We start from the raw sequence: 27,752 nt of genomic DNA on the forward strand, positions 1-27,752 counted from the left end.
AAAATAAGACTAGGAATAAAAGATTTATATTTTCACTCCTAACAGGGCTTGAGGAGTGTTCAGGGGGTAGAACCCAAGTCGGCTACATGTAGTACTTACTCACTATATTAGCACTCTGGCTCCAAGTAAACTTATTTTATAAAAAAGCATGCAAACAAGGAAAACAATAGGCCTAGATGTCATTGCTAGTAAATGCTATGAAGCGTTGAAGGAAAAATATTATCAATTCTATACTAGACACAGAAGTGTATATGAAGAATGTTTTTCTACTTATTCTATAAGGTTAACATTATCCTGATATGAAAACTACAGACACTGTAGAAAGAGCTCTTTCATAACAAACATCAGCAAATAGAATCCAGCAATATACTATAAAAAATATATCAAGACCAAATAAAGTTCATGCTAGAAATAATCATTATTCATGCTGAAAATTCTCAATAAGCTAAAAATAAAAAGAACCTCCTCAACCTGATAAAGTGGGGATGGGGGATGGTGGTGGAGAGAAACCCAGAGCTAGTAAGTACCATGAAAGAGAAAACCTGAAGGCTTGTTTCTGAGAGAGGAAACAGGCAAATAGAGGCACCCTCATGTCCTCTGCTCAACACTGCACTGAAGACTCAGGCTAAGGATCAAGCCAAGAGAGAGGGACAAGAGGCCTGAAGACTGAAAATGAAAAAATAAAAATTGCCTTTATTAATAAAAGACATGATTAATTATGAATGCCTGATATTATGCAAGATAAATACAGAGCTCAGGGAAATAGAAGAAATTCAGATACAGATCCGGAAACAGATTCACACAATATATTTAACTGCTTTTCAACCAGTATGTCAAGGCAAGTCAAAAGAAAGGAAGAGATTTTTAACAAATGGTTCTAGAACAACAAAACACTTACATAAAGAAACTAACCTCAACCCTTACTTCCTATTATACACAAAAATGCATTTGAAACAGGAGATGCATTTTAAATATAAGAACCAAAATATATTTTAAAAAATTCTAAGAGAAAACAAGGAGAAAAAAACCCCAACTTTCAACCTTAGATTACGGAGATTTCTTAAATGAAAAACCAAAATCACCCCAGCATTTCTGGCCGAGGCCCTGAGCAACACTGGGATGACCTGGTGGTTCCTACAATCTCAGGCTCTTGCACTAAATCTTCTAGCCAGGTTGATTATTACTTAAGTGGCCTCTGAGCCCCTTGAGTACTACTTGGGAAGCATAATGAAAACAAATACCAAAAACATAATCCAGAAAGGAAAAACATTTATATTGGTCGCCGTTAAAACTAAAAAGTTCCACTCAGGCCAAAGAGATAGAACAGAGGATAAGGCAATTTGGCATGTATGCAGTTGACCCAATTTTGATCTCCAGCACCCCAAAGGATCCCTCAAGTCTGTCAGAAATTATCCCTGAGTGCAGAGCTGGGAGGAAGCCCTGATCACTACCAATATGGCACCAAACCCCAAAATAAAATAAATAGTTAAGTACCACTCTGAGGACATTTTAAAAGAATAAAAAGGCAAGCTACAGTTTGGGAAAACTCTGACAAATGGCTTTTATCCAGAGATCTAAAAAAGTCTTATAATTCATTTAAGTCAGTAAGAAGTCAAACAACTAAAAATAATGGGGAAAAGAAAAAGATTTAAACTGTTTTCAAAAGATTAAAGAACACCAAATAAGCACATAAAAATGATATTCAACATCATTAATCATGAAAAAAGTGCAAAAACAAACAAAACAAAAAAAATCCCAAAACATCTGAACCCACAGTGAATATTCACTAAATTCAAAATTAGCTAAATTTAGGAAGACTCATGTCATGAACGTCTTGACTGCAACTCCACCATTCCAGGTAAGAAATGTCTCCAGCTGACACACTGGAACTAAGCCAGAAGAGAAGGCATAGTCCTTCCTTTCCAGCTAGCTCCCAGCAGCCTACGCAAATGACATGCAACATTATTTTTTTTTTCCGTTTTTGGGTCACACCTGGCAGTGCTCAGGGTTACTCCTGGCTCTACGCTCAGAATCGCTCCCAGCAGGCTCGGGGGACCATATGGGATGCCGGGATTCAAACCAACATCTTTCTGCATGCAAGGCAAACACCTTACTTCCATGCTATCTCTCTGGCCCCGACATGCAACATTTAAATGAATCCACACCACAGCTCCTGATCTACTCAAGAAATTACACAGTACTCAGATATTCTTCCTGTCATTTGGTGAAGACAGGCAGAAAAGAAAAAAGCAACTTCAGCTTAATCCATCTTCCAGCATCTTCCAGAGAATCTAATAACTACAAAGACCATGTCTTCCCCACTGTAGCACAGCAAGAACATTAGAAAACCAGGGGCCGAAGAAACAGCAGGGAGGTAGGGCATTTGCCTTGCATGCAGAAGGACGGTGGTTCAAATCCCGGCATCCCATATGGTCTCCCAAGCCTGCCAGGAGCGATTTCTGAGCATAGAACCAGGAGTAACTCCTGAGTGCTGCTGGGTGTGACCAAAAACCAAAAACAAAAAAAAAAAAAAAGCCAACAGGGAAATTTTCCTATACATGGATGTACTTGGAATCTATTATGCTGAATGAAATAAGTCAGAGAGAGAGAGAGAGACGCAGAATGGTCTCACTCATCTATGGGTTTTAAGAAAAATGAAAGACATTCTTGCAATAATTTTCAGAGACAAAAGAGATGAGGGATGGAAGATACAGCTCACGACATGAAGCTCATCACAAAGAGTGATGAGTGCTGTTAGAGAAATAACTACATTGAAAACTATCCTAACAATGTGGATGAATGAGGGAAGTAGAAAACCTGTCTAAGGCCCGGAGAGATAGCACAGCGGCGTTTGCTTTGCAACCAACCAAAGGTGGTTGGTTCTAATCCCGGTGTCCCATATGGTCCCCGTGCCTGCCAGGAGCTATTTCTGAGCAGATAGCCATGAGTAACCCCTGAGCACCACCGGGTGTGGCCCAAAAATTAGAAAAAAAAAAAAAAAAAGAAAACCTGTCTCGAGTACAGGTGTGGGTGGGGTGGGGAGGAGAGAGATCTGGGACATTGGTGGTGGGAATGTTGCACTGGTGAAGGGGGGTGTTCTTTACATGACTGAAATCATACAACTACAATCATATTTGTAATCATGGTGTTTAAATAAAGATTAAAAAACAAAAACACCAAGTTCAATAAATAAAACAATTATCATCAGGATATAAACACCACCAGTAAATCCTCAGACATGAATGTCTTTAGTGACACTATGATGAGGAAGTTTGATGAGCTCAAGGAAACAATAGCACAAGTAGTCAGCAAAAAACAAACATAAGCATCAAAACGAAAAAAAAAAAAACAACAAACTACTACAATCAGAAATGATAGAAATGAAGAGCATAGTAGGTGACATTAAGAAAAGTCAATCTGGGGCCTGAGAGATAGCATGAGGTAAGGCGTTTGCCTTGCATGGATGGTGGTTCGAATCCCAGCATCCCATATGGTCCCTTGAGCCTGCCAGGAGCGATTTCTGAGCATAGAGCCAGGAGTAACCCCTGAGCACTACCAGGTGTGACCCAAAAACCAAAAACCAAAAAAAAAAAAAAAAAAAAGAAAGAAAGAAAGAAAAGTCAATCAGGCCGAAGCAACAGCAAAGTGGTATAGGGCCATTTGCCTTGCACGTGGCTGACTCAGGACAGACCCATGTTCAATTCCAGGCATCCCACATGGTTCCCTGAGCCTGCCAGGAGCAGTTTCTGAGCACAGAGCCAGTCACCCCTGAGCACCACCAGGTGTGGTCCAAAGCCAAAATAAATGAATAATAATTAAAAAACTTAAAAAAGTCAACAAAAGCTCTGAATAGCAGAATGATAGAAACTGAACAAAATATTAGGAGCTCCAAGGTAAGGAAACTGCAAGGAAACAGCACAAGGTGGAAAATATTCTGAAAAGAAATGAACAAAGGCCGGAGAGATAGCATGGAGATAAGGCGTTTGCCTTGCATGCAGAAGGATGGTGGTTCAAATCCCGGCATCCCATATAGTCCCCCAAGCCTGCCAGGAGCGATTTCTGAGCATAGAGCCAGGAGTAACCCCTGAGCGCTGCTGGGTGTGACCCAAAAACCAAAGGAAAAAAAAAAAAAGAAATGAACAGTGTAGCAGAGAACTAAGGAATGAGTTTAAGAGGAACAATACAAGAATCACAGGAATCCTAAAGGAGTATTTGAGAATTATAGGCACAAAGATCCAAGAGGCCCAAAGGGTCCCAATGAAAATAGACTTAACCAGGAAGATTCCCAGATACATTGCAGATACATTTTACTCAAAATGACAAAAATCAGTGCTCGCTTCGGCAGCACATATACTAAAATTGGAACGATACAGAGAAGATTAGCATGGCCCCTGCGCAAGGATGACACGCAAATTCGTGAAGCGTTCCATATTTAAAAAAAAAAATGACAAAAATCAGAGACAGAGAATACTGAAAGCAACAAGATCAAAAAAGGAACTTACATGGGAGCACTAGTGATGGGAGTTGACTCTGGTGTTGAAATACTACATGCCTAAAACTTAACTATCAATTAACTTTATAAACCATGGTTCATTAAACAATTCTTTTTTTTTTTTAAAAAAAGGGAATTTACGTATGTAAGATGTACAGTACATCTAACAAATGAAACTGCAAGCCAGAAGGGAATGGAGGGATATAACACAAAAACTCAACTAAAGAGCCAGAGCGCTGGCACTAGCGGCAAGGCATCTCCCTTGCAAGTGTTAACCTAGGACGAACCGCAGTACGATCCCCCGTCGTCCCATATGGTCCCCCAAGCCAGGGGCGATTTCTGAGCGCAAAGCGAGAGTACCCCTGAGCATCACCAGGTGTGGCTCATAAACAAACAAACAAACAAACAAACAGATTTGAAGGAACTACACAATGTTTCATGAACAGGCAACAGGGAATCCATAGCCTTGAAACCAGTTTTGCAAGGTTTCCTCAAGGACAGGGCAAAACTTTCCAACATGGTACACACTAATGATGCATATGGCTGCCCTCTGTTAGATGAAGAAAGGTATATTGACTTTTAGCTTGCTAAGGGATTTTATACATTTTCAACAAATGAACTAACATCTCATTCATATTGATTAAAATCAATTAGCGATCATCACAAACTGATTTTTCTTTATTTTCTGATAACTTCACCCGCCATTACTTTAAATTTTGTTGGAGCAAGCAATATAAAATAAAAATTTTATGTGCCTGCCAAGGTGATAGGTTGGAGGGGGTAGGAGGGAATCTGGGGACACTGGTGGAGAGAGGACACTGCTCATAGTGTACCTGCTTATTTATGGCTGGTGTGAGAGCAAAAATTAGCAGTTATTTTAGAAGAGTTCAGCAATTTATCTTATAAAGTAAAATAGAGCAAAATAAGAGTATACAAGTATTTAATGTTATCACTGAAGACTGGCATAAACTCACGCTTAACTCTTTCTGAGTAGACAAACTGTATTAACTATACTCATACAGCAATAAAAAGAAACAAATGAGCCAGAGTGATAGTACAGAAGGCAGGGCACTTGCCTTGAACATGGCTCACCCAGGTTCCATCCCAGGCACCTGATATGATTTCTTTTATTTATTTATTTATTTTTTTGGTTTTTGGGTCACACCTGGCAGTGCTCAGGGGTTACTCCTGGCTCTATGCTCAGAAATTGCTCCTGGAAGGCTCAGGGGACCATATGGGATGCCAGGATTCGAACCACGGTCCTTCTGCATGGAAGGCAAACGCCTTACCTCCAGGCTATCTCTCCGGCCCCCCATATGATGTTTTAGTTCCACCAGGCATGACCTCTGAATGCAGAACCAGGAATAAGACTGAGCAATGCCAGGTGTTGTAAAAAAAAGGGGGGGGGGGGAAAAGAACAAAGTGGATATGCACAACATTTACAGATTTCAAATGCATCATGTAAAATGAAAGAAAAAGTCCAAAGACAGTGTACTATTTAATCTAATTTCATTTATGCAACACTCAGTATTCATTTATACAATAAATAAATTCATTTATTTATACAATACTACAGGAATAGCTCTCATCCACAAATGTCAGTGGCTGGGGATCAGCGCTGGGTTAACTTTAAGAGAACTTTAGAGGGTGATGGGGGAAATGCTGTATTGCTTGATGTGGGTATTACAAGCATATGTATATGAAACTCAGAGCTATACTTGCAAGTCCATTTCATTGTATGTAACTTAAACACCAGCAAACCTGTATGTTAATAAAATTATTTTTCACCAATATAATTGTGTATTATGTAATTATCTAACAAGTAAAGGAAGTAGCCATATAGAGTAATAGTAGGATAGTCTCTAACATACTGTTTGGAGTAAAAAGCAAAATTCAGCCAGGCACATATGTGAAGTCGTCTTGGCTTAAACCCCAGCACCATGACACATACAATTAAAAATTAAAACCTAAAAAAAATTAAATTAAATAAAAATAAAAACCTGAGGGGCTGGAGGACAGTATAGTGATAGGGCTTTTGCCTTGCTGACCCAGGATGGACAGTGGTTTGAATCCTGGCATCCCATATAGTCCTCCGAGCCTGCAAGGAGCAATTTCTGAGAGCAGAGCCAGGAGTAGCCCTTGAGTGCCACCGGGTGTGACCCCAAAACAAAAATAATTAAAATCTGAAATTGTAAGTACAGTATTGTTCCATTTCTGGTAATGTTAGCTGACTTTGGGGAAGTCAGAAATAAGAATATACATATATAAAAGAATATATTGTCTACATTAATTTCCATTTTCCTTTTGGGGGTACCTAGTAGTGTTCAGGGGGCTATTCCTGGTTCTTTGCTAAGGAGTGATCCCTGGGGACCATAGGTGATATTAGGGATTAGAACAGGATCAGCTGCAGGCAGGACAAGCGCCTTACACCTGTACTATCTCTCTGGACCCACTGTTTATTTCTATTTATTTTATTTTAATTATTACTATTTTTGTTTTCTTTTGATTTTGGGCCATACCCAGCCTTAATAAGGGGTCACTCTTGCACCTGCACTCAGAAATCAGTTTTGGTAGTACTTGGGAGACTATATAGGATGCTAGGGATCAAACCCAGGTGGGCTGCATGCAAGGCAAACATTCTACCAGCTGTGCTATTGCTTTGTGCCCCAGAGTTTGTTTTTACTATTTATTTATTTATTTATGTATGTATGTATGTATGTATGTATGTATGTATGTATGTATGTATGTATGTATGTATGTTTTGGATCACACTCAGTGGCACTAAGGGGTTACTCCTGGCTCTGTGTCCAGAAATCACTCCCGGCAGGCCCAGGGGACCATAGAGGATGCTGAAGATCAAATTCGGGTTGGCTGTGTGCAAGGCAAATGCCCAACCACTGTGCTATCGCTCTGGCCCACCAGAGTTGGTATTTTTGTTTTGTTTTGTTTTTGTTTTCGTTTTGGGCCATACCCAGCGGTGCTCAAGGGTTACTCCTGGCTCTGCATTCAGAAATCTCTCCTGGTAGGCTCAGAGGACCATATGGAATGCCAGAGATCAAACCCAGGTCTGTCGCAGGTTGGCCACGTGCAAGGCAAATGCCCTACCACTGTGCCATCGTTCAGACCCCAGTTTTTTTTTTTAAACCACAGATTTATGCAAGACTTTCCATCAGAATGAATAAAGAAAACCGATGTACAGGTCAAGGAAATGTACATTTGTCTGTCCAAGGGACCAGGTCACAGAGGCCTGAGAAAACATGCGTGAGAACACAGAGCCCAGCCCACTTGCACACGTAAGGCTGCATAGTAATGAGCTGAGGATGCCACCCCAAAGGCAGCCCTCAGACAATGAACCCTCTATGTGAGTCCCAGATACTCCGCCAGCATGGCCCCTGTTCCACCCGGGGAGCAAAACACGGCTCACTCACGTTAGGAAGAGAAAAGGCGCATTGAGAACCAGTTCCCTGGACCTCCTTTGGGGCAAGCTGTTTTTCAGCATCCCTCTGCAATCACAGTGTACCCAACCTCAGCTTCTTATGAGTGGAGGACCCCGAATGCCCTAGGGTTCAACACTACATTCCAACCCCCAAAGTGTTCTGAGTGACCTCTTCTCCTACTCGTCCTGAAACTGTCTGGGGGAACCAGGACACTCCACAGACTCCCTGCACTGGGAGCAGCAATGAACAGTCTCCATGTGTGGACCTTTTTCACACCAAAGCTTCTGGAGAAGAAACTCTCAAAAGGAAATGGCAGACAAGTAAACAAGGGCCCAGAATTTGAGAAAAGGAACATCGAAGTTCGGGATGGCTTCCCAGCAAGCCTCTTCTCTGGGAAGTGAGGAATGCCAGAAGGCCAAATGGCCAGCAAGCAAGATACCAGCCCAGATGTCTCTTTACTCCACTTTGACCTGTACACTTGGCTATGCCCTCCTGAGCCTGTTGGCTGTTGGCTTCCAGAAAAGTCTGGTTATGGACACTGTGATGGGAAGCTTCTGGGCAGGGTGGCTTCTCGGAATACCAACCTAATGGACCAGCTTGGAGGTACGAGGCCCCCCCCCCCAGCCTCCACAGAGCCAGCTGCATTGGTTAGTGTGAGCTTCAGGAGGTGTTTCAGACACCTGAGGTCAAAAGCAAGCCCAAAGTTGGGGTCTTTCCAACGACTTTAGGACACAGAGGGGAAGTTACCACAGAATCATACTTTTCAGAAGCACATTACTTGCCATGAGCTGGGGCCTCCTGGTAGGAAGAAGTGGAGGCACTTACCGGGGAAAGATTGCGGTCATCAAAGCAGAAGCATAGCCTGGCTTGCAAGCTCCGTCTGAAAAGTTGGCGTATTTGGTGGCTAATTCAGCAGGCCTGTGGAGAGAAGATAGTTACAGCTTGTCAGGTACTTAGCAGTCAGTGGTACAGTGGCTCATGAAGGGTTCTAGGCTTTTTAGCCAGCAGGGAATTTTATTCTCTACAATCAGCACTGTGATCCTTTTCTTATCAAGGCTTCCAAGGGACAAAAGCAAGATACAACTCATAAAGTCACCAAGGAACAGCAAGACAGTCAAATAAGCAAGCTCTTCCACGGAACCTGATGCAGGGGACTCACTGGGCTCTGAAGAGACTGCAGGAAGCAAGTGAACACAGAAACCAGAACTTTCTCCAAGCTCCAGACCAGGACAGTAGAGCCCAGGGGATCTGCAGAAGAGCTTGGCAGGGCTAGCAGAGATCAAGGACACTGACCTCCCAATGTCCCTTCTGTCTCAAATCTCCCCACACCTATTCTGTGTGTCAGTCAGTGGAGCAATATATTGCCTTGAACATAGGCCAAAATGTACATGGTAATGTTTCATGTAAACTTTAATATTTATCAGGTGGTGTACTCCTGTACTTGCCCCTCCTGTTTGCCTGTTTGCCTTCTATCCATGCCTCCGCTCCCTCATTAAGAAGCTCTGATGTCAGCAGCACAGGGAGAAATCCTGTCCCCCAGATTGGGCAGCCCATCCACTCTGGGCTCCTCCAGTCCAAGCCATGACTGACCTTGCACCGCATGCCTGTCTCCATCAGCACTTACTACACTGTACTGTGGAGGCTAGTCATGTGTCCTTGTATGGGGAGTTCTCAAGGGAAGATCTGATTTAGCCCTGCCCGATTGTGAGCTTGCCCAGATGGGGACAGAAGATCTCTGAATTGTCAAAGGGATCCAACAGCCTGATAGTATTACTGCACTCGAATGGAGACCAGACCTTATTGAGGGTGGAATTATGCTTTGGCAGAGTCGTGAGGTCTAGGCTAGTAGGGCCAACACTCTTCACCTCTTTCAGTTTTAGCATCCTGCCGTCCCAAACCCTGCCAAGAGCAAGCCACCCCAAAGGGCACATACAGTGATTGCAGGGTTGGAAGCATACACCCCCACCTCCCAGTCTCTCAGGCCTACTGCTGACACAGCTGCTCAGCTGCTCTGTGGTGCTGGGTTAATGCCTGTCTCCTTTTGGGCTGCCACTTGCAGGACTGGGCTGGGTGGGCAAGCAAGAAGGTGGCTGGCACCTGCACTGAGTGGCAGAAATGATAATTGCCTGGCATGTGGTATTCACTCCTGTGTCCCTGTGGGCCTCTCCCAGAGCCTAAGTAGTGCCATGGCTCATTGAATGCAGACAAAACCATGTACATAGTCTCTCCTAGAGGGCCCACATAGGCTCCCACCTTCCCTTGCAGTGAAATTTAAAGCTGGAATGCAAATGTGAGGCCTGAGTGACAGGGCAGAGTTGGGACTTTATTTGGCAGGCAAAATACCTCGGAAGGTTTAACAAGAGAACTTCTTTAACAATATTCTATTATGTAAACAACAGTGTTTGGGAAAGGAACTCTAAACTTAAAGCAACTGCCTAACTCATTGGGAGTTTCTGAATTAGCATTTATAGATTTTTCTATAGTCTTTAAAGATTTTTTTCCCTTCAGTTTCTCTGCTCAATAGACTTGTAAGGAGGTGCTGCTAACATATCAGACAGACATGAGGCCGACAGAGATGAGACTTGTCTAAAGTCTTTCAGAGGTCGATGGGGCTTTGGGATGGAAGCTGGACAGAGCGTGGACCTGTAACAGCGTGTCTGGTGAGTGCAGAGTTGGTGGCAAGAGAGAGATAGAAAGAGTGGCACCCACAGCTTTCAGAGTGTAGTAAGCGGGCCAGGAGAGATAGCACAGCGGCATTTGCCTTGCAAGCAGCCAATCCAGGACCAAAGGTGGTTGGTTCGAATCCCGGTATCCCATATGGTCCCCCGTGCCTGCCAGGAGCTATTTCTGAGCAGACAGCCAGGAGTAACCCCTGAGCACTGCCGGGTGTGGCCCCAAAACCAAAACCAAAACAAACAAACAAACAAAACAGAGTGTAGTAAGCACAAATAAGTGAGGGTCTGAGACCTATCTCCCTCATGCTCACTTTATCCTGTAGGTTCCTGTGGGCCTCTGAACCTACGCAAGCTTCCCAACACCAACAACAACAAAAAGATCACTGGATGAACGCAGTCCTTCTAACACTGACAGTGTGGAAATTCATGCAAAACAAACATTGGGTCACATCTTGGCCTCTCTATCTCTAGTTCACGCCATTAACATCAGGGACATTATTTAAGGAATAAGGACTGGGGACAGTCTCAGACCCAAGAATGGCCCTGATTCATGGGAGCATGAAAAAGAGATCTGGAGGGACAGCTGTTCCCAGGGCAGTCAAGGTAGGGCGATATACAGATGAAAACATCACCCTCCTATGGCTTTAGGAAGCAACAGGGTATCCACAGCACACAGCCAGGGCACAATGGATCTGTCTACTGATTACCAAATTAAAATGCCTTAGAAATAGCCTGTTCCAGTGAGAGAAGAATAGGGGGAGTGTTGGGGACTCTGAGTCATACAGAAAGCAGGGACCTCTAGGGCAGTTGGCGGTCAAAACCACCAAGATCAACAGTCACCAACTCCCTCGGGCCAGAATAGCCAGTTTCTCTAAGGCACTCACTCCAAATGCCAGCAGGCCCCACAGATGTCTGATCAAATCACGCAGCCCTTGTTCTTCCTCTACTCAGCAGCTGGCCTTTCATCTAAGGAGATTTAGCATTTCACCCAGTAAGAGCACCCATTGTCCAGCAAACGTGACCATCAGGCCCTGAGGGGGAAGCTGTAATGAACCATCGAACTCTCAAGAGGAACTCCAGATGGAGAACTGGAACCCCAAAGTAGCCACACGGTTAATGGCCTGCGTCACTCTCAAACACCAAACTGGAGCAGTTAGGCTGGGCAGTGGGCGGTAGATGGAAAGAGGAGGGGATTCTGGCAGCATGTTATGGGATACTGCTGGGTGGGCCATGGGCCTATGGGTGAGCAAAAGGAAATCTGACTCCTGGCCGACACATGGGAAACACATCATTCCCAGGGATCTCAGGAGGATGTGGTGAGAAAGCACATTTGGAGGGGCTGGTTGACCTCTAAAGCACTCCACCAAAGTGACAGAAATGAGGAGGTGGCAGGAGCAGGCTGCCAGCACGTGGAGGCTTATTACATGGGGGTCTAGGGTGATGCTACCATGGGGACTGTCTCTACAGGGGAAAAGAAAGCTCTGAATATCCTCTCCCTACTTCCCGAGAAAACGTACAGGACACCAAAAACATGGGTGCTACAAGCTAGGGACTGCATGGAAGTTACCCCTTGCTTTCTCCCCACCTGGTGCAGAAATGGCCTCTGGGGGCAGGCGGGGCAAAATGCTGATTTCACTAGATTTATGAGAAAAAGGAGAAGACTTGGAGTCATGGGATAGAGACTATTTTTAGGATACTGCTATAAAGGGAGATAGAGAAATGGGACAACAGCTAGAGGGAGGAAGCAGGGAAAGGAAAAGCTTTTCGAAGTAAGAAGTTTACAAGCAAATTTCTAAACTGGGAGGAAAAGTTCTGAGGTCAGTTAGAAGAGAAATGACTTTGAGGAGACAACAGGGAAGGGTTGAGCACAGAAGGCTGCCACTATTCACCCACATGTCTGGACAGTGATTCCTCTTTAGCTGCCACTTGTCCATCAAAGCACAACTTCTTTCTGAAGCTTTCTGCCCCCTCCTGAGGAGAATCTCCCCATCCCACCTGTGTACTCTCAACCAAGGCTGACTTCCCACATCCTGGCTCACTTGCTCCCATACGCTTCACTGCCCTCTTTCTTCCTCTCATTCTCTCAGTTTCTTTTCTTTTCTTTTTTGTTTCTGTTTTTGGTTCACACTTGGCAATGCTCAGGGGTTACTCCTGACTCTGTGCTCAGAAATCGTTCCTGGCAGGCTCAGGGGACCATATGGGATGCCGGGATTCGAACCACCGCCCATGCTGGGTCAGCTGCATGCAAGGTAAGGTAAATGCCTTACCACTGTGCTATCTCTCTGGCCTCCTCTCAGAGTTTCTTTGTATAAACTTTTATGCTGGCTCAAGTTGTTTGGTTTTGTGTACGCTGTATGCCTAAATGTTTCCTCTTTATTTTTTGGTTTTGAAGCCACACTTAGCAGTGTTCATTGGTTACTCCTGTCTACACTCAGGAATCACTCCTAGTAGTGCTTGGAGGCCACATGGGATGCTGGTGATTGAACCCAGATTGGCCCCATGCAAGGCAAATACCTATTCTGCTGTTCTATCTCTTTGCTCTCCAAATATTCCCTCTTTAAACTGATCCTACCAGAATTTCATCAAGCTATAGTATGGATTACACTGAGAATAAAGTACTTAATATAGACATTGGCCCACAGTTCTTCTCAGTCTGTGCTGAGGGTAATCATGTCACTGATCTGGAATGACAGAAGCAATGAGTAGGACACAGTCATGGCTCAACATGTGTCCCACCGAAAAGCAGTTATCTATGTGGGGACACTGTAGACCTGGAATGTTATTATGAACAGTGTTATAAATCACAAGACCTAAATTTAACATATATTATAACTTATTGTATTTATATTATTATATTTATTCTGGGTCACACCTGGCAGTGCTCATGGGTTACTCCTGGCTCTGGGCTCAGGAATCACTCCTGATGGGCTCAGGGAACCAAATAAGATGCCAGGGATTTTATCCAGGTCAGCCAAATGCAAGGCAAGTGCATGTTGAAATACATATTAATTATTGAGTCCTGGATGGAGGTGAATGATGGTGAGATGGATGGAGAGGCCTTTTTCTGCAAGCCCAGGCCAAGCACCTGTAACCCCTTCCTTCCAGTCTGTGGGTCTTAGGATGGCAGTGAGGAAATGATCCACAGGCAGTCAGGTTTCAGGAGACATGAAGCTTTATTGATAATACACCCTAGCCACCTAAGCTTACCTTTTAAGCAGGCTCTCATCAGTTGTCATGACATCTTAACCTGTTTCTGCCATGTCTCTTCCTGCTTCCCCCTGAATCTTCCGCTGAATCCTCCTTCTGCCCCTGAGGCAATCCTACCAAAAATCCCTCCCAGAAATGGGCTGGTCTTACCATCAGGTAAGATTACACAGGAAGATGGGGGTGGGGTGACAAGTGCCCTACCTACTGTACTATAGTTCTGGCCCCCTACAAATTTTTTTTAAGGAATGATTCTTTCTCTCTTGGACCATGAAAACCAAGCAGAGTGCACTGCATGATGCATGATATTTGCATGATGCAAAGAGCATAAACCCAATAACACATTTGCAGGGTGAACGCCACTGATTGCCTTGACTTTACCATTACTTGACTGGAAGTGGAGAGGAAGGCAAGTGATAGCGAGGGCAAGTGGAAAAAAGACTTTGAAGGTTATTTCTAAGTATTCTAGAGAACAGGCATCTTGTGACCAAGGGTTCAACTTCTAGAACCTTCTTAGAGGAAACTAAACTCAGCTTAGCTCACTAAAATGTCCCACCTCCTCAATCCCTATACTAATTCAGTGAGGTAGAGTCCTGAATTTTTGGGAATTAAGTAAGACCGTGTATATGACAACCTAGCATGCTGCCCATTAAACAATAGTGTCTAACTATTAAGTTTCCAGCAAATATAGTAACTTAATCAAAACTACTGTGATTCCATGCTGGGGGAAACTTGGGCCACAAACTTACCCCTAGGCATCTCTTCCATTCTATCTTCTACTTTCTGAACAAAGATGCAAGTCTCCCATCATTAAAGGATTCTTTCTAGAAGATGCCACCACATGGGAAATGGCAGGGGCTGTTTGTTAACGTTAGCAATTCTATCCAGTCATTAAACACTTCCACTTTAATTGTTTTCTGAAATAGCCTTTATGTAAGCAAGGTTACTTAACATTGCCACAGAGCCTTTCCAGCGCCAAGATGGAAACTTTTCTTCTTAAGAACAAGTTCTCTCTTCTTTGACTGCCTTGTTCCTCCCACCCTGTAAATGGAGGCTGCTGGCTCTTCCTGCATAACCATTAGGCTTCATTCTCACACTGGACTGGCTGCTGATCCACTTAGTCCTGGGCACCAATGGTCCTTTACGTAGTCTGTGATCACCAAGCAGACAGAGGCAACTTAATAATTTTGTTGTTTGTTTTATTTGCTTCAGGGTCACACATAGCAATGCTCAGGGCTCTTGGCTCTGTGCTCAAGTGACCAAATGTGGTGCAGGGGGTCAAACCAGGGTTGATCAATTGATTAAGGCCAAGTGCCTCTCTGGCCCCTTCTATACTTTTTTTTTTTTTTTTTTTTTTTTTTTTGCTCCAAGCTTACTATGATCTATAACTAAGCCTCAGTATCCTTCTTTTGTCGCTTTAAGAGAAAAGGGATTGCTTGATCTGAGCCATTTGGAGCTTGTGGTCTCTTGATATACCCTTACCTTTTGGTTCTTGCTATTGTACTTTACCACAAACAATGGCACTCTGCCACTTGGTCAGTGATTCAGCAGCTCCCATTACAGTAGTTTATCTTTGTCTACAGGCCTTGTAATTCTTTTCACCTTGGCTTGGAGGATGTGTTGCAGGAAGCTCTGGAAAATGCTGCAGCCTGAGATATCTAAGCAATTCTCAGAGCAACTTTCCACTAGGGATCTGTTGCAGCTCTTCCAGTTCAATTCTGCTTTTATATTCAATCATTTCTTTAAAAAGAAAGTAGCTCCTCCTCTCTCCAAGTGATAGGAAAAGAACAAAGAAACTAACACTGACATACATCAAGCACTCCATAATTGGTCTTATTACTTGACTCAGATACAAGTGTCCTAGTATAGTCCTTAGCATGCAAAGCCAAAGAAATCCAAGAAGGCAAGATTGAGAGGTATGCTACATTGTGCCTACCAAATAATACATTGTGATATGGCTAAAATCTGTAGATTGCTTTGCGCATATGGACTTCTTGTTTTATTTATTTTTGGGTCACACCCGGTGGTGCTCAGGGATGATTCCTGGCTCTGGGCTCAGAAATTGCTCCTGGCAGGCTCGGGAGACCATAGAGGATGCCAAGAATCAAACGGGTCATTCAGGGTTGGTCTTCTGCAAGGCCAATGATCTACTGTTGTGCTATCTCTCTGGCCCCTAATGGACATTTTAATGTTAATTCTTCCAATCCTGAATAATGGTATATCTTTCCTTTAGTCTTTTTTGGGGGGAGGGAGGGCACACCCTGTGGTCCCAGGGTTTCTTTTTTTTTTTTTAAACTTTATTTATTGTTTGATTGGTTTTTGGGCCACACCCAGCAGCACTCAGGGGTTACCTCTGGCTCTGCACTCAGAAATTGCCTCTGGCTGGCTGGGGGACCATATGGGATGCTAGGAATCGAACCAGGTCCCTCCCAGGTTGGCCACAAGCAAGGCAAACACCTCACCACTGTGCCATCTCTCTGGCCCCTCAGGGTTTATTTCTGGCTCTATGCTCAGGGATCACTACTTCTAGCAGAGCTTGGGGGACCATATGGGATACCCAGGTTGGTCATGTGCAAGGCAATACTCTATCCACTGTAATATTGCTTCAGCCCTCTATTAGTGTCTTCTTCAATTTCTTAAATCAATGTCTAATAATTTTCACTGTACAAGTCTTTCATCTCCTTATTTTAATCTACTTATAGATATTTTAGTCTCTGTGTGTGGGTGAGCTGGGGGAAGGTAATACTGGAGACTGAAGTCAAGGCTTGTTCTCCAGGCCCTAAATTGTATGCTTAATTTCTCTATTAGTTTGTTGGTAGTGTAAAGAAGCAGTACTGATTGGAGGCTGGGGGGCAATAAAATAGTGGGTAGGACATTTTTTAATATGTGGCTTCCCTAGGTTTGATCCCAACATCCCACATGCTTCCTAAGTCTCCCCTGAGTATGTTAGGAATGATTCCTGAGCATAGAGCCAGGGGTAATTCCTAAGTACTGCTGAGTATGGCTCAAAAACCAAACCAGACCAAAACAAAACCATAACTGGTCTCTGTATTTTGTAACCAGCACTTCTACTGAATTTATTATTAATTCAACAATTTGTGTGTGTGTGTGTGTGTACATAATCTTAAGTGTTTCTACAAACAAATAATATTGTCAACTGCAAATAGACTATCTACTTTGTCTTCTTCAATATGAATAATTCTTATTTCTTTTTCTTGAATAGATACGGTTCAGGATTTCTAGTACTATAAAGAATAAAGTGGCAGGGCCGGAGAGATAGCATGGAGGTAGGGCATTTGCCTTGCATGCAGAAGGATGGTGGTTGGAATCCTGGCATCCTATATGGTCCCCTGAGCATGCAAGGAGCGATTTCTGAGCATAGAGCTAGGAATAACCACTGAGCACTGCTGGGTGAGACCCAAAAACCAAAACCAAAACAAACAAACAAAAAACAAAAACAAACAAACAAAAAAAAAAAACGAAGAGTAAAGTGGCAAGAGACTTTTTGTTCTTGGGTCACACCCAGTGATGCACAGGGGTTACTCCTGGTTCAGGGGACCATAGGGGACGCCGGGGATCAAACTTAGGTCCGTCCTGGGTCAGCTGCATGCAAGATAAATGCCCTACTGTGCTATTGCTCCAGCTCCAAGAGACTTTTCTTGTCTTGCTTACGAATATAGAGCTTTTGATATTAGTTATGGGTTCTTCATGTATGGCCTTTATTATGTTGGCATACATTCTTTATATATACACTCTTGAAAGTTTTTATCATGATGATGTTGAATTTTGTCAAATGCCATATCGTCCTTTATTAAGCGAATTGTGATTTTTTTTTTTTTTTTTTGGTTTTTTGGGCCACACCCGGTGACGCTCAGGGGTTACTCCTGGCTATGCGCTCAGAAGTCGCTCCTGGCTTGGGGGACCATATGGGACGCCGGGGGATCGAACCGCGGTCCGTCTCCTAGGCTAGCGCAGGTAAGGCAGGCACCTTACCTCGAGCGCCACCGCCCGGCCCCGCGAATTGTGATTTTTTTTTTTTTTTTTTTTGGTTTTTGGGCCACACCCGGTGATGCTCAGGGGTTACTCCTGGCTATGCGCTCAGAAGTCGCTCCTGGCCTGGGGGACCATATGGGACGCCGGGGGATCGAACCGCGGTCCGTCTCCTAGGCTAGCGCAGGTAAGGCTTACCTTACCTCCCGCGCCACCGCCCGGCCCGCGAATTGTGATTTTATACTTTTTTTTGTTTTGTTTTTTTTGGGCCACACCTTTTGATGCTCAGGGGTTACTCCTGGCTAAGCACTCAGAAACTGCCCCTGGCTTGGGGGGACCATATGGGACGCCAGGGGATCGAACCGCGATCGTTCCTTGGCTAGCGCTTGCAAGGCAGACACCTTACTGTAGCACCACCTCACCGGCCCCGTGATTTTATACTTATTAAGTTAATGATGCACATCACCTTGATACTGTGTGTGTTAACCATCCTTGCATCCCTGGAATAAATTCCACTTGATCATGGTGTATCAGCCTTGTAATATATTGTTTTTTGTTTTTTTATTTTATTTTATTTTTTTGTTTTTGTTTTTGGGTCACACCCGATGGTACTCAGGGGTTACTCTTGGCTCTATGTTCAGAAATCGCTCCTAGAAGGCTTGGGGGACCATATGGGATGCTGGGATTTGAACCACTATCCTTCTACATGCAAGGCAAACACCCTACCTCCATGCTATCTCTCTGGCCCCAGCCTCGTAATATATTGTTGAATTTGGCTTGTTAATATTTTGTTGAGAAGTTTTGTATCGATCTATCAGAAATATTGGTGGGTAATTCTTTCCTTTTTGTTTCTTTCCCAATTTTATTTATTTATTAATTTATATTATGGTGGTAAGTTTAGATTAAACATTAACAGCAGTGTCCACATTTATGAGTGTTTTTTGGGGGTGGGATTTAGTCATCCTCAGTAGTACTCAAGGCTTACTCCTAGCTCTGTGTTTAAGATCTGGGTGATCTTTGGAGGATTCTCGGGATTTAACCAGGGTGGGCCATGTACAGGGTAACAAATTCTGTTTATGGTTTGATGCATAGTTACCATACCTCTTTACCACCAAAGAGTCAAGGATCCACCACATTGTTCTCATAATGCTTCCAATAAAAAAAACTATTTTAAAAATAGCTTTCTTGGGGCCAGAGAGATAGCATGGAGGTAAGGTGTTTGCCTTTCATGCAGGTCGGTGGTTCGAATCCTGGTGTCCCATATGGACCCCTGTGCCTGCCAGGGGCAATTTCTGAGCATAGAGAGCCAGGAGTAACCCCTGAGCGCTGCCAGGTGTGACCCAAAAACAAAAACAAACAAACAAAAAAAAAAAACCAAAAAAACCAACCAAAATAGCTTTTTTGTTTAGTTTTGTTGCATCCCTGGAATAAATTCCACTTGATCATGGTATATCAGCCTTGTAATATATTGTTTTTTGGTTGTTTTTTTTGTTTTGTTTTGTTTTTGGGCCACACCTGGCGGTGCTCAGGGGTTACTCCTGGCTGTCTGCTCAGAAATAGCTCCTGGCAGGCACGGGGGACCATATGGGACACTGGGATTCGAACTAACCACCTTAGGTCCTGGATCGGCTGCTTGCAAGGCAAACACAGCTGTGCTATCTCTCCGGGCCCTTCTTCTGTTTTTATTTTTTAAAATATTGAGAAGAATCAATAATAATTCTTTAGCTGTTGGATGGAATGTACCAATAAAGTCAACTTAACCTAGACTTTTGTTTACTGGGAGGTTTGATTATTAAAAACCGTAAAAGTAACTCAATCTCCTTAAAAGTATGTAATCAGTCTTTTCAAATTTTCTATTCTTTCATGATTCAACCTTGGTAATTTCAAGAACTATATTTAACACTGCAAGAAAATGAATTAGCATCGCAGTTTCCCTACATATCTGGGAAGACAGGCATTTGCAATCATCATCATCAAAGTACAGTCACTGGAAGCTAGTGTTCAATATTGATATTGAGGATATTGAGGTCTCATTAGTAATGATGCGACCAGCATGAAATAAATAGTACTGGAGATCTAAGGAGAAGAGCTATATATTATGAACATAAATAAAATAAAACATGAATATAAAAATTCATGAAACAGGAGCAGGAGAGATATTATAGTGGGTAGGGTGCTTGCCTTGCATACAGCTGACCTTGGTTTGATCCCTGGCTCCTGGTCCCCTGTGCACTGTCAGGAGAAATTCCTAAGTGCAGAGCCATGAGTAACTCCTGTGCACTATCAGTTGTGGCTCCCCAAACAAAAATTTTATGGAACAGGTTCTAGAGAGGCATGACACTGCGAGCACTGCTATCTTTTTGTGGGAGATGCACAATTAGCCAGGAACAATGCACTTACTAATAAAAAACATGACACTATCTCCTAAACCCAGAGAGAAGGAAACAGCGTTTGACCACAATAAAGTACTTTCATGTCATTCATTAAATAAGGAACAAATGAACAGTATTTCTTTCCTCTTTCCTCTAAACTCTCACTGATATTTCAACTTCACTTGGATCCACGGACCTGTTTATTTCATTTTTGGCTTTTGGGTAACACCAGCTGTGTTCAGGGCTTACTCCTGGCTTTAACATCAGGGATCACACCTGGAGCTCCAGGAAACACACATGGTGCCTGGGTTCAAGGCAAGTTGCCTTTTTTGTTTCGTTTTGTTTTGTTTTGTGTCACATCCGGTGGCACTCAGGGGTTATTCCTGGCTTTGCGCTAGAAGTCGCTCCTGGCAGGCTTGGAGGACCGTATGGAATGCCGGGATTTGAACCACAATCTGTTCGAATTAGCTGCTTGCAAGGCAAACACCTTACCTCTGTGCTATCTCTCTGGTCCAAGGCAAGTACCTTATGATTATACCATCTCTTCATCTCTTCTGCCCTATCAACTTGTTTATACACAGAGGTTTTTTTTTTTTTTTTCGTTTTTGGGTCACACCCAGCAGCGCCCAGGGGTTACTCCTGGCTTCATGCTCAGAAATCGCTCCTGGCAGGCTCGGGGACCATATGGGACGCCGGGATTCGAACCGATGACCTTCTGCATGAAAGGCAAACGCCTTACCCTCCATGCTATCTCTCCGGCCCCATACACAGAGGTTTTACAAAAGAATATTTGGCTGCAGCTTTATAAGCTTTACAAACTCTGAGAGAATTTTTTGGGGGGTTGGGCCACACCCAGCAGCACTCAAGGGTTATTCCTGACTCTGCACTCAGAAATCGCTCCTGGCAGACTTGGGGTATCATATGGGATGCTGGGATCAAACCCGGGTCTGTCCCGGGTTGTCCACATGCAAGGCAAACACCCTACTGCTGTGCTATCACTTGGCTCCTAAGAAGAATTTTTCTAAGATAATATTCCCAGCTGCCTTTTCCCTTCCCTTTGCTGGTGTTGTTTCCATGCAGTTGGTTGTGGGTTGGAGTATGCCTGAGATAGTGCACTTTGTTGCCCCAAATCCCAAATAGCAGAGCTGCTGTGATCATGCTCTATCATGTGATGGTGCTGGAGATTCAACTTGCATTCAGTGGGCTGAGTCAGCCCAGACCCTGACCATGCCCCACTTTAAGATATTAAAAAATATAGGGGCCGGGCGGTGGCGCTAAAGGTAAGGTGCCTGCCTTACCTGCGCTAGCCTAGGACGGACCGCGGTTCGATCCCCCGGCGTCCCATGTGGTCCCCCACGCCAGGAGCAACTTCTGAGCACATAGCCAGGAGTAACCCCTGAGCGTCACCGGGTGTGGCCCAAAAACCAAAAAAAAAAAAAAAAAAAAAAAAAAAAAAGATATTAAAAAATATATACATACATATAATATATATAGGTTTTGGGCCACACCCAGCGATGCTAAGGGGTTACTCCTGGCTCTGTGCTCAGAAATTGCTCCTGGCAGACTCGGGGACCATATGGGATGCCAGCATTCGAACAGGGTCCGTCTTGGGTCGGTCATGTGTAAGACAAAGGTCCTACTGCTACGCTATCATTCCTGCCCCTATATATTTTGTTTTTGACTAGACCTAGCAGTGCCCAGGGCTTACTTCTGGCTCTGTGCTCAGGGGATCCTATGAGGTTCCTGGGATCAAATCAGGAACAGACACATGCAACTGCCTTAACCCCCTGTACTCTCCCCAAACCCTCTACCCTCCAATTTTTAGTTTTGTTTTGGGGCCACCCATCAATGCTTAGAGCCTACTACTGGATCTGAAGTCAGGGGTCATCTTTGATGGAATTAGGGACCACATGGGGTGTCAAGAATTGAACGTGGGTCAGCCATGTGCTCAAAGCAAAAAGCTCTACGATCACTATACCATCACTCTGGCCCCATGTCCCATTTTTTGACAAGGTAAACAAACTCTGGGGCCGGAGTAATAGCACAGCAGTAGGGCGTTTGCCTTACATGCAGCTGACCCTGGATAGGCCTGGATTCGATCCCCAGAGTCCTATATGGTCCCCGGAGCCAGGAGCAATTTCTGAGTGCAGAGCAAGAGTAACCCCTGAGTGACACTGGGTGTGGCCCAAAAACCAAACAAATGAACAAACAAACAAAAAATCTATCAAAATCAAAATCCTTTATGTAGTAGAAAGCAGTAAGCTTTAAGGCAAAAATCTGGGAAACAGATCAGTGCCTTGTATGTTCTGTGTGTCTGAGGCTCTTGGAACTGGTGTTCAATTAACAAACTCTTCTACTCTCTGGCTGCATAACCTTAGGTAAGAAATAACAGGTTTCCTTATTCTTAAACTGGTTAGAATACATACCTGAGAGAACTGATAGGAAGAACAAGAATGACTGACCAAAGCAATGCAACCAGAGTAATCTTTAAGAAGTCACATATAGGGGATAGGGGCCTGAGCGATAGCACAGCGGGAGGGCATTTGCCCTGAATACAGCTGACCCAGGACGAACCTGAGTTTGATCTCTAATGTCCCATATGGTCCCCCAAGCCAGGAGTGATTTCTGAGCACATAGCCAGGAGAAACCCCTTAACATCAGTGGGTGTGGGCCTCCCTAAAAAAAAAAAAAAGAGTCACTAATAGTCATAGAACTCAGCGTGCTGAGTACATGCTTCACATGCAGGAGGTCCAGTTCAGTATCCAGCATTTCTGATCTCCTGAGGACCTACTCGAACAACCACTGATCTGGGAGTAACCCCTGAACATCTCCAGGTATGGTCCCAGAACCAAAAGAGAAAAGAAACTTAGTACAACCACCTGTTCCTGTTTCTACTGCCTTTCTTGGGAAAGTGGGGGGCCCTGGGCCACACCCAATGGTGTTCAGGGGTTACTCTTGCTAGTGCACTCAGGCATTACGCTCAGCAGTGCTCAAGGGACCATAATGGGATACCCAGGATCACACACAGGTTGGCCAATGTGCAAGAAAAATAAGTACCCACTGTATTATTTCTCTAGTCCCTGTTCCTACTGCTTTAACTTTGGACTCCTGCCTTTACGACTTCTAGATTCATCTGAATCACTATATTATTTGACTAATTCACAGTGGGGAAAAAAAAATTCAAGTCTTTTCATTCTTTTTGAATTCTCTCTACAACTCACATGGCTGTTTCCAAAACTCTGTGGGTAGTAAGACAATTGCTGGGAAGAGAGGTGAAGTGGTGTGGCTGAAGTGAGGCCAACATCTGCTCAGGGACTTTTCTTCAACTGAAATGCCAACACCCCACTGCACCCAACGGAGGCTCAATCTTAGCAGCCAGTAGTCAAATGCACAGTGAAAACTTGTGTCCAATTCTTCTATCAGCTCTTAGCTAAGATACAAAGCAACAGTACAGCAGGCAGGGTGATTGCCTTGCATGCAGCTGATCTGGGTTTGATCTCTGGTATTCCGTATGGTCCCCCAAGTCCACTAGGAGTGACCCCTGGGAGCAACACCAGAAGTAATACCTGAGTATTTCCAGGAGTGGCCCCCAAAATAAAGCAAACAAAAAATACATTCATCATTGTGGTTTCTAGATAACCTTCTACCTAAATCCACAAAGACCAAGGTTTTCCAAAAGGATCAGACCAGGTTTCTATAGAGAGGCCAGGAATACTCAAAGTCACAAAACAAACCTAGTCCTGCTTCTAGAAGTATCAAACTTAACTTGAGTATGAGAAGAAGAATAAATAAAAATGTGGAGCCAGAGTGATAGTACAGCAAGGTGCAAGGTATTTTGTCTTGCATGCAGCTAGCCTGTGTTCAACCACCAGAATCCCATATGGTTCCCTCAGAACGCTGCCAGGAATAATTCCTGAGCATAGAGTTAGGAGTAATCCCTGAGTACTGCTGGATATGACCCCAAAACAAAACAAACAAATATATGCATTTAAAAATATTCTGGGACCAAAAAAAAAAAAAAAAAAAAAAGAAGAAGAAGAAGAAGAAAAAGGGGCCGGAGAGATAGCATGGATGTAAGGCGTTTGCCTTTCATGCAGAAGGTCAGTGGTTCAAATCCCATCATCCCATATGGTCCCCTGTGCCTGCCAGGGGTGATTTCTGAGCATAGAACCAGAAGTAACCCCTGAGTGCCACCGGGTGTGACAAAAAAGGAAGGAAGGAAGGAAGGAAGGAAGGAAGGAAGGAAGGAAGGAAGGAAGGAAGGAAGGAAGGAAGGGAGGGAGGGAGGGAGGGAGGGAGGGAGGGAGGGAGGAAGGAAGGGAGGGAGGGAGGGAGGAAGGAAGGAAGGAAGGGAGGAAGGAAGGAAGGAAGGAAGGAAGGAAGGAAGGAAGGAAGGAAGGAAGGAAGGGAGGAAAGAAGGAAGGAAGAAAGGAAGGAAGGAAGGAAGGAGGGAGGGAGGAAAGAAGGAAGGAAGGAAGGAAGAAAGGAAGGAAGGAAGGAAGGAAGGAAAGAAGGAAGGAGGGAAGGAGAGAGGGAGGGAGGGAGGGAGAGAAGGAAGGAAGGAAGGAAGGAAGGAAGGAAGGAAGGAAGGAAGGAAGGAAGGAAGGAAGGAAGGAAGGAAGGAAGGAAGGAGAGAGAAAAGAAAAGAAAAGAAAATAATGCACTGGGGGGTGAAAGCAGTGGCACAAGTGGATGGACCGCAGTTCGATCCCCCGGCATCTCACATGGTTCCCCAAGCCAGGAGCAATTTCTGAGCACATAGCCAGGAGTAACCCCTGGGCATCACCGGGTGTAGCCCAAAGAACAAAAACAAAAACACCAAAAACACTCTGGCCCCACCACTAGTGATTATATACAATGAATATATAGGAGTAACAAAATTTTATAATATTACATAAATTTTAAGTGTACAGCATTATAATTCAAGATCACCAACAAAAGTCAATTTTTGTTTTTGTTTGGTTTCGGACAATAACTAGTGGTACACAGTGTTACTCTTGACTCTGCACTCAGGGATCACTCCTGGAAGGCCAGGAGGGATCATAAAGGGAGCCAGGACCAAATGGCCTCAGAACATAGAGTGGATATAACGGTCAACCCTAAATACCCAAACCAATGTCAACAACAGTTGAATCAAGAGACCCAAACTAACAAGCTATACAAAAATGGACCTGTTACACTAGCAGTCTAGGACACTAAGGGAGGAGGTATGGGATGCATGCTGGGAAATATGGGGATGGGAGGTCAACACTCGTGGTGGGAATGGCCCTAATTATTGTCACTATGTAACTGAAATACAACTGTGGAAGACTTGTAAATCACATTAGTCTCAATAAAAAATATAAAATAATAAATAAAGGGAGACAGAAAACAAGCCCAGGTTTATCACATGCAAGGACATTAAGGTAAGATCCTACCAACTATACTATATCTTTAGCCCCTAACAGTCCAATTTCTATTCCTCACTATCCAGTTGACTAATGATAATATGCTTTTAATTTCAAATCCCAATTGTTCATCATTGGTACCAACTTGTGTTTGTTAATCAAAATTCCTATGGTTTGCTATAATTATTTATTGGCTCCATAATTTTCCAGTTCTTCAGGATTTTCAACACAAGCAATCATGTCATCTGTGAATAAAGACAGTTTTATTTCTTCCCAATCTCTCTGCTTTTATTTCCTTTTCTTCTCTAATTACATTAATTGGAACTTTCAAGAAGAATGTTGAATAGTATTGAAAAGGAATATTCTTGTGTTTTTCCTAGTGTTGGGAAAAATCATCTAGTTTTTCATCATTAAGCATAAAAGTAAGTGTAGGGTATGTAAGGCTTTTTCATCTCTTTATTCTGGGTTTATAAAGGATTTTTTTCTACACTCAAAATTTTGTCTTGAATTGTATCAAATGATTTTTCTCTATGCCTACAGTTACAATCATGTTTTTCTTTTTTAGCCTTCTAATGTAATAAATTACTTGGATTGATTTTCTAATGTTACCAGGCTAGCATTTCTGAAATAAATCCCACATAGTTTGGTGTATATTTATCTTATACACTTAGGACTTATTTACCTGCTGTGCCTACCTTTAATGATTAGTAAAACTGTTTTCAGCTGTACTTACAGACCAACAGGAGTCAACAGAAAGGGCTTATTGCTCTCTTTTCTTCATCTACTACACACACCCATTAGAGAAAATTGTTCTCCGTAGTTGGCATAATGGCAGCAGTTCTTGATAAAACTTGGGGCCAATTAAAGGCAGTATGTGGCAGTCCTCATCAATGTTTTTCCTTCTCTGATAATCATCCTATATTAAAACTTGGAGGATCTGATTTTTTGTTTTTGTTTTTTTGTTTTTTGGTCACACCCGGCAGCGCTCAGGGGTTACTCCTGGCTCAATGCTTAGAAATCGCTCCTGGCAGGCTCGGGGGACCATATGGGATGATGGGATTTGAACCAATGACCTTCTGCATGAAAGGCAAACGCCTTTCCTCCATGCTATCTCTCTGGCCCCGGAGGATCTGATTTTTGTTGTGAAAGGTGGCACTATTTCTCTTATAGTCTTTTCCTCTCTTAATGATTAAGGAAAAAAAAAAAAACACTACAGTCACCATTTCTTTTTTTTTTTTTTTTTTTTTTTTGGTTTTTGGGCCACACCCGGTGACGCTCAGGGGTTACTCCTGGCTATGCGCTCAGAAGTCGCTCCTGGCTTGGGGGACCATATGGGATGCCGGGGGATCGAACCGCGGTCCGTCTCCTAGGCTAGCGCAGGTAAGGCAGGCACCTTACCTCCAGCGCCACCGCCCGGCCCCATACAGTCACCATTTCTGCATTCGGCCAGTTCCACAGACTCAGTCTATTCTTGAAAGAGATGTATCAAGCCATGAAAAATCATGGTTGGGGCCGGAGAGATAGCATGGAGGTAAGACGTTTGCCTTTCATGCAGAAGGTCATCTGTTCGAATCCCGGCGTCCCATATGGTCCCCCGTGCCTGCCAGGAGCAATTTCTGAGCATGGAGCCAGGAGTAACTCCTGAGCACTGCCGGGTGTGACCCAAAAACCACAAAAAAAAAAAAAAAAAAAAAAAAAAAAAAAGAAAAATCATGGTTACACCAGCCACATAACTGAAAATAGCAATCTTGGGAGGAGAGGGCAAACCAAATCCCCACCCCAAAATAAGTAACATATATATGATGTATATAGATGTATATGTATTTCATATTTATGTGTATATATATGAAAGATTAAACTTCAGCTTTAATACATTTCCAAATTTCAAACTTTTTTTTGCATAATAAAGGAAGAATTACTTACCCAAAAAATGAGAAACATTTATTAGGGAGAGAAGGCACAATTGAGCTGACACACAGGTAGACCTGATTTCTGAACCCAGATCCTTATTGGATGGGGATGGGGGGCACGTCCCAGCTATGCTGGAAGGCCCAGTGCTGTAGCCACACCCTAGTTAGGCTGGCATTAAACGGCCCTGCTGAGATGCCATGTAGCTAAATCATCCCAGCTCCACAGCTCCTGGAGTGTGTGGCCACATCCCCAAATTTCACAGTACTGACAGTCCAGCAGGAGCA

At 43.6% G+C, this 27,752-nt stretch overlaps 1 protein-coding gene and 1 non-coding gene across 3 annotated transcripts in view; one reads left to right on the forward strand and one right to left on the reverse strand.

Moving 5' to 3' along the window:
* Positions 1-27,752, reverse strand: part of ST3GAL3 (ST3 beta-galactoside alpha-2,3-sialyltransferase 3) — a 246,338-nt gene that overhangs the window by 76,826 nt on the left and 141,760 nt on the right. For both annotated transcript variants that reach the window (XM_049774906.1, XM_049774905.1), the window contains one exon: positions 8,755-8,847. In XM_049774906.1, the coding sequence (XP_049630863.1) occupies positions 8,755-8,847 (93 nt within the window). The remainder of the gene's footprint in view (positions 1-8,754; positions 8,848-27,752) is intronic.
* On the forward strand, positions 4,330-4,436 carry LOC126012881 (U6 spliceosomal RNA). The gene has a single exon (XR_007497229.1). It is a non-coding gene; the product is annotated as a U6 spliceosomal RNA (small nuclear RNA).

Source organism: Suncus etruscus, chromosome 6, assembly GCF_024139225.1.
Source record: "Suncus etruscus isolate mSunEtr1 chromosome 6, mSunEtr1.pri.cur, whole genome shotgun sequence".
Classification (NCBI taxonomy): Eukaryota; Metazoa; Chordata; class Mammalia; order Eulipotyphla; family Soricidae; genus Suncus; species Suncus etruscus.